This window comes from Notolepis coatsorum (assembly GCF_963971535.1).
Source record: "Notolepis coatsorum genome assembly, chromosome: 2".
NCBI classification, from domain to species: domain Eukaryota; kingdom Metazoa; phylum Chordata; class Actinopteri; order Aulopiformes; family Paralepididae; genus Notolepis; species Notolepis coatsorum.
The window spans coordinates 196,960,919-196,974,231 of record NC_140166.1 but is presented as its reverse complement, the minus strand read 5'-3'; the positions used below and the strand labels follow the sequence as shown (position 1 = coordinate 196,974,231).

The 13,313-nt window shown below is 43.4% G+C and overlaps 1 protein-coding gene across 1 annotated transcript in view; it reads left to right on the top strand.

The window, feature by feature from the left end:
* Positions 1-1,553: 1,553 nt before the first annotated feature.
* The window catches only part of elavl4 (ELAV like neuron-specific RNA binding protein 4), a gene marked incomplete at both ends in the record, with an annotated part of 34,318 nt that continues 22,558 nt past the window's right edge, over positions 1,554-13,313 (top strand). The window contains one exon of the mRNA XM_084338013.1: positions 1,554-1,635. Within this exon, the coding sequence (XP_084194139.1) occupies positions 1,554-1,635 (82 nt within the window). The remainder of the gene's footprint in view (positions 1,636-13,313) is intronic.

Sequence of the window (13,313 nt, the reverse complement as noted above, 5' to 3'; positions counted from 1 at the left end):
ATGTTGAATGGGCCATAGTAATGTCGATATAGCTATAATATTTAAAAAGTTATAGCCCTGCAAAGAAGGTAAACACCTCCATAGGGTTACAGCACTGGCAGACTGGCCCAAGGATGGGTACAATGCATGGCGGACAATGTGTTAAGACAACCTTGAAAACCCACCTGTTCACAAAGGCCTATGTCCTATCGTTGTCTCCCTGTCATTCCCGTCATTGTTACTAATCATCTTTATTTATTTATTTATTTATTTATTTATTTATTTATTTATTTATTTATTTATTTATTTATTTATTTATTTATTTATTTATTTATTATGTTTTATTTGTATTTTTGTTGCTTTGTAAAGCATCCTTGGGTTGCATGAAAGGCGCAGATATAAATCTAAGCTATTATTATTATTATTATTATTATTATTATTATTATTATTATTATTATTATTATTATTATTATTATTATTATTATTATTATTATATTATTATTATTACAATGTGTCTGTACATATGAGGAGGAGTGAGTGTGTGTGTGTGTGACTGAGAAACGTCTGTTGGTGTGGGAGAGTCTTTTTGGCCTCTGTGAGTGCACTGTCCCAGGTGCTGAAATGGGTGTACTGTTCCAACACAGCGCTGTGTTATATGAGCATTAAATGTATTACAGGAAACAGTAGCAAAGGATTTGCTCCCAAGGCTAATCTTTGGAAAATAGTGGACACAGGGCCAGGCTCTACACTAGATCAAGTATAATTTAAACCATGAAATACTCTCACAGCATAAAACTAAACTCAACATTCAAATCCACTGTGTGGGGTCAGCCAGACTAAACGGTGCCTGGTGAAGGGCTTAAAGGCTTTCGCTGCCCGCTGCTAATGTCTTAATTAAAACGTTCTTTGAAAAAGGTTAAGCCTTTTGGTAAGAATTTAGCTAACAAGCAACATATTAGATCCAGGAATCCAAGACACTACTTTGGTGTTCCTTTTTTTGTTACTATTATAGTGCAATTTTTTACAAATCTGAAAATTGCCCCTATAAGCTCCCATCTATCTCCGGCCTTAGTGTGTTCAAACACACAGAATAACAAAATAAGAGAATAACTAAAATAACAGCAAAGCAGCCGCTCCCTGACTCCCTGAGCTGTCCGATGAAAACAAACAGGTGGCTCTCTCCCGAGGGGAGCACTTTTATTCTACATCTCCTATGTTGCTGAATCCCTCTACGCATCACCAACCCAGGTGTCCTAAAGAAGATGCCTCTTCCTCTCCATGTGTGATAAAGAAGCGCTCTTCCTCTCCGCAGGTGACCAGGGAAAACAACCCTCTCGTGTGCCTCTAGCTTACAAGCTTCCTATGACTCTAAACCCTTACATTCTCACCTGTGTGGAGATACACAAATCCCAGTGTCTCTACACCGTAAAACATCCTATCACACAAGTCTTGAGTTGTTCCTCTCTCTGTCTCTGCCCCCCCCCCCCCCCCCCCCTCCCCAGGTGTCTTATGCACGGCCCAGCTCGGCCTCCATCCGCGATGCTAACCTGTATGTGAGCGGCCTACCCAAGACCATGACCCAGAAGGAACTGGAGCAGCTGTTCTCCCAGTATGGACGCATCATCACCTCCCGTATCCTCGTCGACCAGGTCACAGGTATCCATGGGGCAGCGCCTCCTTCTGCTGAAAACAAACGCGCACACACAAATAGTAACAGAAGATTACAATTACAATTACAAACAAATGGGCATCTTTCTGTGTGTATGTGTGTGTCTGAGTGTGGGTGGGTGGGTTGGAGGCTGTGCATATGTACATAATGTATATGTATATGTTTGCAAATGTACACATACAGGTAGATGAAAAGCACATGAAGGTAAAGCAGAGCGTGGGTGTATACAAGTCTGCGCCCGCGCCCCGTCTACTCTCTGCTGCTCTTTGCACTTAGCACAACACTCCACCATTCCACTTGGCTTCCACTCAACTTAATATGCTAAGCGTATTTCATTGGGGAAGACTAATTTACAAAAACACAGGTCGGTAACACAGGATAGACTACATTAGGCCCATTAGTTCTTTACTACAGTAGGTTTCGTATGCACGTCCAAAAACGATTATTGATTATTTGATTATTTCTTTTCTCTCAGTCAATTGTTAAAGAAGTGCTGAGGGAAGCTTCTCTTTTAAGTGCTGCCTCATTTCATAACAGTGCACAGAGGTGACAGAGAAGCCAGAGAGCCGTTTAAAAGGGGTTCCCCATGGCGTCGGCTGGCTGCAGTGCGCACACTGGATAACTCACCGTGTGCTCCTTTGAAAACAGATCCCCAAAACGTTAAGCGCATATAGTTTCATGCACATGTTCTTTTGAAGTTCCACCCGTGTATGTAGAATATATTGCACCACACACATACATGTGCGGCGGCAGGTTCCTCCTACATGTCTGCTGGCTCCATGTCAGGGGGGCTGTGTGGGAGCCTGCAGCCTGAAACCCACTCCACTGTTACGTCCAGTATGTACTGATGAAGCAGAACACTGTAGCACACGTTCATTTGCCTAAGTAGAATAAATCACTGCTCGCACTGAAGTGGAGAAATGCCGGTAACACGCAGGGCAGAGTAGAGGGTAAGAGAGGAGAAGATGGAGGAGGTTGAGACGGAAGGGGAGAGGAGTGATTGAAAGGGAGAGGGTCTGAAAGGAGGAGAGGAGAGGGTAGAGGAGGAGAAGAGGAGGGGAGAGATAGGGCGCCAAGGAGAGGAAACAGGATAGCAGGGGAGGGGAGGGGCCGTGCAGAGGGTAAGAGATGATCTATGGAGAGGCAGGAGGAGAGAAAAGAACAAGAGAGGGGGAGATAATGCAGGGATGCACCAGGACCAATACAGGTGTTGGGGAGATGGGGCCGAGGATAAAACAGAGGATTGGTTTATTATCCTCAACCAATACCAAGAGCCATGTGCAACATGTCTGAAAACAAATCAAAACAACCTGATGTTCTGCTTATGCCTAATACTGTACAGTATAAGCATGTTACAGAAATTTTACAGTCTTGGAGAAAGATAGATTTAATGTAATTTAAAAGATTGATCATATGGAGAATAGTAATGCATCATATTAGTACTCAGATTGTTACTCAGTTTGGTACTCAGATTGGTACTCCCGGTGTTAAGACTCAGAATCGGTATCGCCAGTGAAAGAGCATCGTGGCTGTGTCCCTGCTTGCTTTGCCCTCAGCGCCACAAATATAGATGAAGTGAAATGAGCCTGTCTCCCATTTATTTATCTGCCTTAACTAACAGGCCTGTCGTACTAGCGAGCTACAAGCCCCCTCGGGACCCCCGCACACGGCGGCGCAGCGGGGCGACGGCAAACAGCACGGCTCACGGAAAAACACATCTGTTCACACCACAGCCTCAGACTCATCTCCCATTTTAAAAACGTCCCTGCTCAGGCCACACGGCATGAATAAAACAGCAGCCTTAACGTGGGCCGCGCTGGTCACGGCAAGGTAGAGTTCTGACGCATTCACCACAGCTTGGATTTAGCGGGAGACTCAATAATTCATTGTGTTAGTGCCATTCTTGCCTTCACACGCAGACAGTTTTACAGCGTGGGGGGGGGGGGGGGGGTTCTCACAAGCATTCGCAGATAAAGCCAATTGTTCATTGGGGTTCATTGTTCGACTATCTGTCGGAGGGACAGTGGGTGGTATACCAAAAAATGCTGTATTATACTGTACCAGGATCGGTACCAGAACTCAGGTTAGAGGAGGGACGAATAGAATAGAATAGAATAGAATAGAATAGAATAGAATAGAATAGAATAGAATAGAATAGAATAGAATAGAATAGAATAGAATAGAATAGAATAGAGAAAGAAAGGGAAAGGCTGGTGAAACGTAGTTTCTGAAAGGTCTCTTCCTCTGGTGTAGCAGTGGAATACCGTAAAACTGCATTAAAAAGCTGAGTCCCAATCAACCTATCTCACACTCCTCCCTCTTTCTCGATCCTCCAATCACAACTGTTGCTCCCTTGGACCAAGTTCATCCAAGGGAATCAACAGTTGTGTTTGGAGGATCAAGAAAAGAGGGCAGGGCTTGAGATTGATTGAGGTTGATTAAAAGCAAGAGTCCCTTTTACTAGCCGGGTGTCTCTTGGAGCAAGATCAAATTAATCATTTTGTAATTGTTGTTATTCGATGTTGTTATTTCTATACAGGTAATATTGATACTGGTTTAAATAAACAATTTGATAGTATTTTCCTTGCTGAGCAAGATTCCTTGTGCCAAAGGAAAAACGAAAGGCGCCTGTATAGGCCGGTTATATTCAATGACAAAATAAATGCCTGGGCTACTCATTGAAGTTTGCCACCACTGCTGAGGTGGCAGGGGCAATGTCACCCTCCCCTCCCTGTGTATATAAACAGGAAGAAGGCTTAGGGTATAGGTGCATATGAACGTATAGAGTACCATGGATCTACTCTTTATACATGCGTAAACCCTAGACTTTACACTACTGCTTTCCTGACCACTCACAAGGTTCCTACACAGGTCTGAAAAGCTTTGAAAATGATGGGAAATGTATTTAATCATTCTCAAATAAATGTCTGTGAATAATTGGGAATTGCACTAAAACATCTGGAAAGGTATGACCAATTTCTGTGGCTCAGTCCCAATATTTGTGTCTACATATCTGTGCAGTTGTAAACCCACAAGTGTAGCAAGTCAAAGAATCATCTTCGGCGATATTTGTACGGGTTAGTTGACACAGCCAACATTAAATTCTTCAAATACAAGAGTAGGGGTTTATAAATGGGAAATTGTGTAGGGACCCTGTACGCACATGAACAATCACTATTCTTCTCCCTCTTAAGCACACATGCACACTTTTTCATGTCTCAACACACACACACGCACACACACACACACACACACACACACAGATGCACGTGTGCTTCTGCGTGTGTGAGCACACACACACACACACAGATGCACGTGTGCTTCTGCGTGTGTGAGCACACACACACACACACACACACACACACAGTTGTCCTCCTGGGCTTCCCTGGAGGCATTAGGATCGGCAGGAGAAATGGTAATGACTAATTAGATCTTAGAGTTGCTGGTGATTAAGAAACACAGAGGATTTTAGTAGGACCCTGAGAGCTGTACTGCTGGCACCATCAACCCATCTCTCTCTCTTTCCTTCTATCTCTCTCTCTCTCCATCTCTATCTGTCTATTTCTCTCTCTCTCTTTTTCTTACACACACACACACACACACACACACACACACACACACACACACACACACACACACACACACACACACACACACACACACACACACACACACACACACACACACACACACACACACACACACACACACACACACACACACACACACACACACACACACACACACACTGCCATAAAGAGATATCGGCTGTGAATTATAGCTCGCCTGCGACTGCCAAAATTGTAAGTACAGAGAAAGAGAGAGAAAAAGACGGGATGAAAGTGAGAAAAGCGAGAGCAGTATTGTCTTCAGAACAGAGTGGAAAGTGTATAGAACATTCACACACAAACAGGGAGGGTGTGTTACTGTAGATAGAGTGGAGTTAGCAGATGCTGTTGAAAATCCTTAGACAAATGGGTTGATGCACCCCCCCCCCTCCCAGTTCCACTAAATGGGAACACGAAGTTTGTTTCCAAGAACGGACCTCTTCATCACAGGGATGCACCCTGCAGTCACTCTGCTGCTCACAAAGAGGATCACTTTTTTCCACAATCAGAGTTAGTGTCATTCATAGAATTGGAGACACACCCCAAATAAAATCCACTAAAGCGTCAAAATTGCCTCAGAGAGCCGCAGAGTTAGCACCGGTCGACTTGACAAGGGTGTCTCTCTTTCTCTCTCTTCTCTCCCTCATATCCCCCCTCCTATGCTCTCTCTCTATCGATTCCTTCTCAATGGATAAGCGTATGTTCCCTCTGTATCAGTCTAAATAGCGTGAAGCATGTGTCTCTTCTCCTACCCGTCTCTTGAGCCTTCTGGGAAGGCAGGCCCGGGCCGCGCAGTCCAGTTGGTTTAAGTTCTACTGACATTAGAGAGAGCCTCAGATCGATAGCTAGCTATTCCTAGTTCCGTAGCCCAGACCTGCGTGTGCTTACTTACTTACTTACTCCTCTTCCTCCCCTATGGGACATAAGGCTACAATGGGATCTCTCAATCGCATGGTGTCCTTGGCAACCTCTCTTTCCCACATGTAATTTTTTTTCCAGCTCGTCTGTCACAGTTCTGTGCCTGATGGTTTTGTGCCTCCCAGGTTTTCTTTTGCCTGGTGGTGTCCATCGTAAGGCAACTCTCGGGATCCAGTCCTGCTCTATTCTTAGCACATGGCCCAGCCATCTCAAACGTCTGTGTGTGATTTCTGCAGTGATGTTCTGGCTACCTGTGTTCTTGTACAGTTGGTGGTTGGAGATTTTGTTTGGGCAAAATATATGCCATATTCGTCTGAGGCATCCATTGTGGAAAACTGCCATCCTCCTCATGTCTGTGTTGACCACTCGCCAATCCTCTGAACCAAACAGCAGAACAGACTTGACGTTACTGTTCGCTTCGTTTTAGGCTGTACTGTTTGAATGGAGCGGAGTTAGGAGAAGGCACCCTGAGGCTTTTCCAGCCTTGCTTTGATGTATTTTTGAACCCCGCTGTCCTTAGTAATGAGGCTGCGCAGGTAGGTGAAGTCTTCCGCAATTCCCATTCACAAGGATGTAGGGGTGGAGTTTACATACATTGTTTATTGTTTTATTGTGGATCCCCATTAGTCTACACCAAAGTGAGACTACTCTTCCTGGGGTCCAATACATCACTTGTGTTTTGGAGGTGTTGACGCTGAGTCCAACCTGTCTGGCAAAGTTATTGCTCCTGTCTGTTTTAGCCTGTATGTTGGAGTAGATGGTGGAGAGAATAGCAAGATTGTCAACAAAGTCAAGATGCTCCAGGCTGGGAGTCCACTGGATGCCTCTGGGTTTGTCTGCAGTGGTGTTGGTTGTGATCTAGTCTATGGTAACGAGGATAGGGGAGATGATGCACCCCTGCCTCACTCCAGACTGTACAGAAAACCACTCAGAGAGGGTCCATGAGTGTTCATACAATGTTTTTATGATTGTGATGATCTTTGGGGGAATTCCATAGAGTGTTTCGACGAACACTGTCAAAGGCCTTCTTGAAGTCTACAAAGTTCATGTAGAGAAGGGTGTGTTCCATTCTAAGCTGTTCTATGATGTTTTCGCAATGCAAAGATCCGGCCCATACATCCTCTTCCCCTCCTGAAGCCTGCTCGCTCCTGTCTAAGCCTGGTGTCAATGGCTGCCTTCATCCTGTTCAGAAGGACTCGGCAGAACACCTTGAATAAAGGTAATAACAGTTCTTGATGTCACCTTTTTGGGGGATTTGGATTTTGGGTTAGTCTTCAGGGATGGTGTCACTCTTCCAGATGTAAGTGGTGGACCCATCTGGCAGCTTTCCTGGCACTGCTCTTCACTTCACTGTCCTTGTTTTTGTAGAATTTATTGGCCTCCTCAGTGAGTCATTGAGATTTGATATATAGCCTTCAGTTGTTTGCTCTCTTCAATGTTCTGCCAAGTGTTAGATGATGTCTTTTCTTTGGCCCCTTTCTTTTTGAAGCCCAGGGCCCTCATTTATCAATGAGGGTGCGTACCGTGCGTACGTTCATTTCTAAGCAACGTGTGGGATTTATCAATTTGAACGTGTGCTTGAGATTGTGCGTATATCTACGCACAGCTCGGACCGTGCGTACATGTCACCAAGCGGTAGAATAGGAAGACTGCAGACGGACAGAATAAGCTTTCATGCATTAGAGTTCCAACAAAGACGTGTTCGGTATGACACGTAATTAATTATAGTTCATTGTAAAATAGCAACATTAGTGTAATTATTGTCAAACCCTATAAATAGCATTTGGAATAGGTCTTTCCGAATTAATTCAGCATGGTTTATAGCGTTATAGGAATACTTCTCGCGGGGTGCGCTCAGCGGGGAGCTGTTTTCAGAGATAGGGCAGTCTATTTGCAGAGAGAGAACATAATATTAAGTAGAGTCCGCTACCCGAGACGCATTCTCCTTGATTTGTACCGCAATTTGGGACCCAAATTGGAGCCTGGAACAAAACGCAGTGTTGGATGTCGTAATTTCCCCAACCCCCAACTACATACAATATCCATATCAATAATAACAGCAGGCCGAGGCCGAGAGAGGATTTTACGGCAGGTTACCCAACATCATGGGAGCAATAGACTGTACCCGTGTAGCTTTCAAAGCTCTGTCAATAAATCCAGTTATGTGAATAGAACGGGATTCCACTCGGTCAATGTACAGATAATCTGCGATTTGGCTGATAATGTCATTGCCGGTGGCCGGGAGGAACACGACTCTTTCAGGCCTAATTGTATTTAATTCAATTGTAATGTTATTACTGGTGTATCTGTAATTAACCTCTTAAGCCTGGAGCCCTATTTTCTGAAAATCCGCCTAAAATACATACTTTATATTTCTGAAGTGGAATATTTCTCCACTTCTACAAGGCCATTTGCATATTCTTGGTATCTAGGGACATCTATGGACCTCAGTGAATGTATTCCCAGTGTCAGAAATATTGTGTATATTACTAGGCTTGCTTAAATTGTGATGAAACAAAGGAGAATATGAATTATGATTTGTCTTTGCATCTTTGACAGTGAATAACACCATGCTAAAAATGACCAGACATGACAAACTGCCGCTGATCTCGTTCAGTACCTTCTTGAGATCATGTGTACAAAGAAATCGAAGGAAATGAATAAAGGGAAGATGATTAAACAGAAGGTTTTGTAGATACAGTACTGAATTCTCCCATCCGGACCAATGCAATTTGAAATATTATTATAGAATATAGAATAGCAGGCTTATAAATTACCTTATTATAGCCAATTCACACATTTATGGATTGTGCCAAATCTTATATTTAAAATGCCTGAGTTAAATTTGGATTTAGTATCACCAGGCGTACATAAGAACAGATAATGAAATCGACTCTATGTACAGTAGCCTTTTTATTTTTGCCAGGGTGCCACCATTTTGAAACTAATTTCAAATCTAATTGTTGCTACATGCTATAAATAGGGGAGACAAACTATCTGCGCTCCCATATATGCCAATAACGTTAAGTTTTGTGGTTTATTATCCAGAGTAATAAGAGATATTAAAAAAATTCATACAGAAGTAATTTGCTTGAAACCCCATAGACGCCTTTAGAAAGTGTCGTTCGGAAAAATTCCAACGCTCATCGAAAGCTCTCGGTGTCTTCTTCAAAATGGCCACAAGAAAACTACAATTCCCGACGTAAAGTTTTTCCAAAATGTTCGGCTTTCGCAACCAAAACAATAGTAAAACCAAAAAATCTATCTAATAACACTTTAACCTATTGGTAAACGAACGTATTGATGATAATATACATTATAACTGCTGTTGTGACATGGTTATGATGTTTATACTTGAATACGTTTGAAAAATAAAACGATACTTTTGTCAGACAGTCTAGACAGATTGATTTATGACGTGATGTCATTTGCGGTCCGCCGATAGACCGCACTGGTGGAAGAGGTTAAAATATCACCTAAATGCAGATCAAGGTTATCCACTGAAGCCATGATGACTCTGACCAAAACCAACGGCCCAACAGGAGAGCAATTATAACGGACTCACACGCACACAATAGGCATTGTAGAGCGCAGTTGGCCTGCTGAAAGCAGCAATTCAGTCAAGAGGATCAGACAGCAGATTAGACAAGAAGATACATTTTTCTTCTCTGTGCATGCAGTAGGAGTAGGAAGACGTTGGGAAGTAGGCTAATGGAGGAACCTACTTCCAGTGACTGACGCTAAGCTAGGCTAATGGTGTGCGTCTTCCTACTCCTACTGCATGCACAGAGAAGAAAAGGGGATGTATCTTAACACTCCAACATTTTGGGAACCCTGGAGTTAGACAAGAAGATACATACCTTTTTCTTCTCTGTGCATGCAGTAGGAGTAGGAAGACGTTGGGAACTAGGCTAATGGAGGAACCTTCTTTGCATACGGTTCTGTATGCAAATACTTATAATCATACACGAGAGCGGAGCGTAGAACAAGTGGTATTTATCAACACGTACTTGCAGGTATGCATAGGACCTGTGTACGCACGTTTGATAAATCCCAATTTTTCTGTGCATAGAGACATTCTAAATGCCGTGCTTAGGAATGAAAATAGAACACTTTCTACACATTATTCATAAATGAGGACCCAGGACTTGCAGTATGTGGTTGACAGCATCCCAGTTGAGTCAACTTGAGCTTGATGGTGGTGGGGATTAGGTAATGGCCGCTATAGACATCTGCACCCTGGTATGCTATAACGTCTTATAGTGACCTCCACTTGCCATTAATAATGGTCTATTTGCTTAATAGTCCTACCATCAGGTGACTTCCATGTGATCTTGTAGATGTTATTGTGTGGGAAGATGGTTCCGCCAATGACCAATTTGTTATTCATGCAGAGAGCAACAAGTTGTTCTCCATTGTTGTTTCTTTCTCCACATCTGTGGACGCATAGCGGTCAATACGCGCCTGATCAATGGCAGGCTTGGCTTTCTTTTTACCTTACAAAGCCCTTTCTCTAACTGAAGGTTTTCCATGGTTGGTGGTGTAAAGGCAGTAGACTCTAGAGGGTCAGGTATTATGTTACTGTTCAGTTCTTGACTATTGATGTAATTGCGTGCTTCACCACCACCATTATCCCAGAAGGACTACACATGCTTCAGAGCAGCTGCAATGGTCCCTGCACTCTTCAACTTGAATAATGGATGTTCTCATTCAGACTCACGCCAATGAACCCCTGGTCTTTTTGTGTCCCGCGGTACAGAACAGTCAAGGTAATGCGAGTGGTGAGGTAGAGTATGGCCTCGCCCTCGTCCAGTTCTCTCCTCTCTTTTTAAGGCTGTGTTTTCAGTCTGCACACACACACACGCACACACACACGCACACACACGCACACACACACGCACACACACACACACACACATGCACGCACGCACACACGCACGCACGCACGCACACACACACACACACACACACACGCACACGCACACACACACACACGCACATGCACAGTGTGTGTACCAGACAGATGGTTGCAGTTCTATATTGACAGAGGCTAAAGCACAGGGCACCTCCGCTCTTCAAAGCCTCCTCTCTTCTTCTCTCCTCTCGCTGCCGTTTCAAACGCCATCTGTAGCCATCAGGCACAGTGACGTTACACAAAACAAGGGTGTTCCTTTTTCTTCCTTCTCCCTCTGATTAGGAGGCAGCAGGAACCGTTTAGTTTACTGCCTCCATATTATATGACTATTAGAAATGCACGTTTAATCAGTGTTTGTACAATGTAGCCAGTTAACACTTTGAGTGCCAGCCACGGCATAATTCGCTAGTTCATGCCAACCGTTGAGTGCCAGCCGACGAGATATCTCGTTTTTAATCGTTATTTTTTGTATTCGCGATTTCCATTTATATTTCATCAATCTAGCCTCACGTTACCAGTGGGGATCTGTCTGAACTCGAATTGGGAAGATTCCGCCCCCTATCGTCTCCCGGATGGTACTGCACCCCTTTGGATTGGATTGAATGAAACGCATGGGGAAAAAAAGAGTCCGGAATCCACATTTTACTTCTCAGGCAAGTAACCCGAGCCGATCGGACTCATTGTGGACCATCAGAACAGCGTGGAATATATATTTCCAGTACCCAGCGTTGGATCAATAAACGCGATCGATATTTGGAATGGCGATCAGGAATTGGAATAATCTTTTTGGAGAACATCTGATCTGAGGTAAGGAATCTATTTTACCAGTATTGGGATAATCAGAGCTATTTTCACCTATATATCAGCGTGTGCCATATGTGTGTGTGTGTGTGTGTGTGTGTGTGTGCGATCAGGAAATAAGAGAATCGATTTTTCAGCCCGCTTCTATACTATCGATAATCGAGCGTTTATTTGAAAACTATTCATAAATAGGCCGAAAAAGGACAACGTGTTTTGTGTATTCCAGTGTATTCCAGTAAAGGGCGATTATTATCACAGAATCTTCTGAAATCTTCTGGAAGTTTCAAGAAACTAGCGTTTTTCAAAATGGTATAAAACGGAAATGAACCAATTAAAAAACAATCCGTTTCGACAATGTTGACTGCAAACAAGTCATTGATAAGCGACGGCCATATTAGACACAGCCATAATTTAAGATATAGTTTATGCGTTCGCAAATATGAGAGCTCTATCATTGAAGTGGGTGGTGGCATTCAACGGGGTAAATAGGAAACGGAGGCCGGCACTGAAAGTGTTAAGAAAAGAGGACAGGAGACTGAATAGAGTACATTATGCAGGTTTAGCGTGTACAGTACAGTATGTGTGTTTCAGCATCCCTCCCTTATCTGCTGGTGTCTGTGTGAACCAGTCAGTCAGTTAGAAATGTGTGAGTGTTGTTTAGAGAGAAACAGAGCTTTGTTTAAGGTCAGGGTTAGTCAGGAGCAGCGAGAATAAACACTGTTCCTTTCATCATACCTTCCTCGTCCATTCTGTCACCACGTCCATAACATCCCCCCTTTCTCATTTCTCCCTCGCTCTATTCAGTAAGGCACAGGTTATCTACTAATCCAAAGCTTCATTTAAACTTGTGTAATTCGGCAGTTCAACAAGTTGAAAGTACTAAACTCCTTGGAGTGATGCTGGATTGCACTCTGTCTTGGTCTCAGCATATTAATTATATTGTTTTAAAAATGGGAAGAGCAATTGGTATTTCCAGGAAATGTGCTTCTTTTGTTGCCCGTCCCCTTTTATGTCAGATAGTGCAAAGTTTAGTTTTATGTCATCTTGACTATTGCTCTGCGATGTGGTCATCTGAGGTGACCTCAGGAAGCTCCAGGTGGTCCAGAACAGGGCAGCACGGTTGGTACTGGGCTGCTCACTAAGGTCTAATGTGAGCCGTATGCATGCCCGCCTCTCTTGGCTTAACGTTGAAAATAGATTGTCTTTTAGTTTTAATATACTTGTGCTGTTCAAGTTGGTCATGAGCAGTAAAACTCAAGTTTTTATACATAATCAGATTGTTTTTAGTAATACTGTGCACGAGCATTACACTAGAGGTTCCAGTAGTGGGCAGCTTGAATTGCCAGGTCCTAGAACCAGTGCTTTGGGGAGATCTTTTATTTTTAGAGTGGCCTGCCTCAGAACCTCTGCTGCATTTACAGTA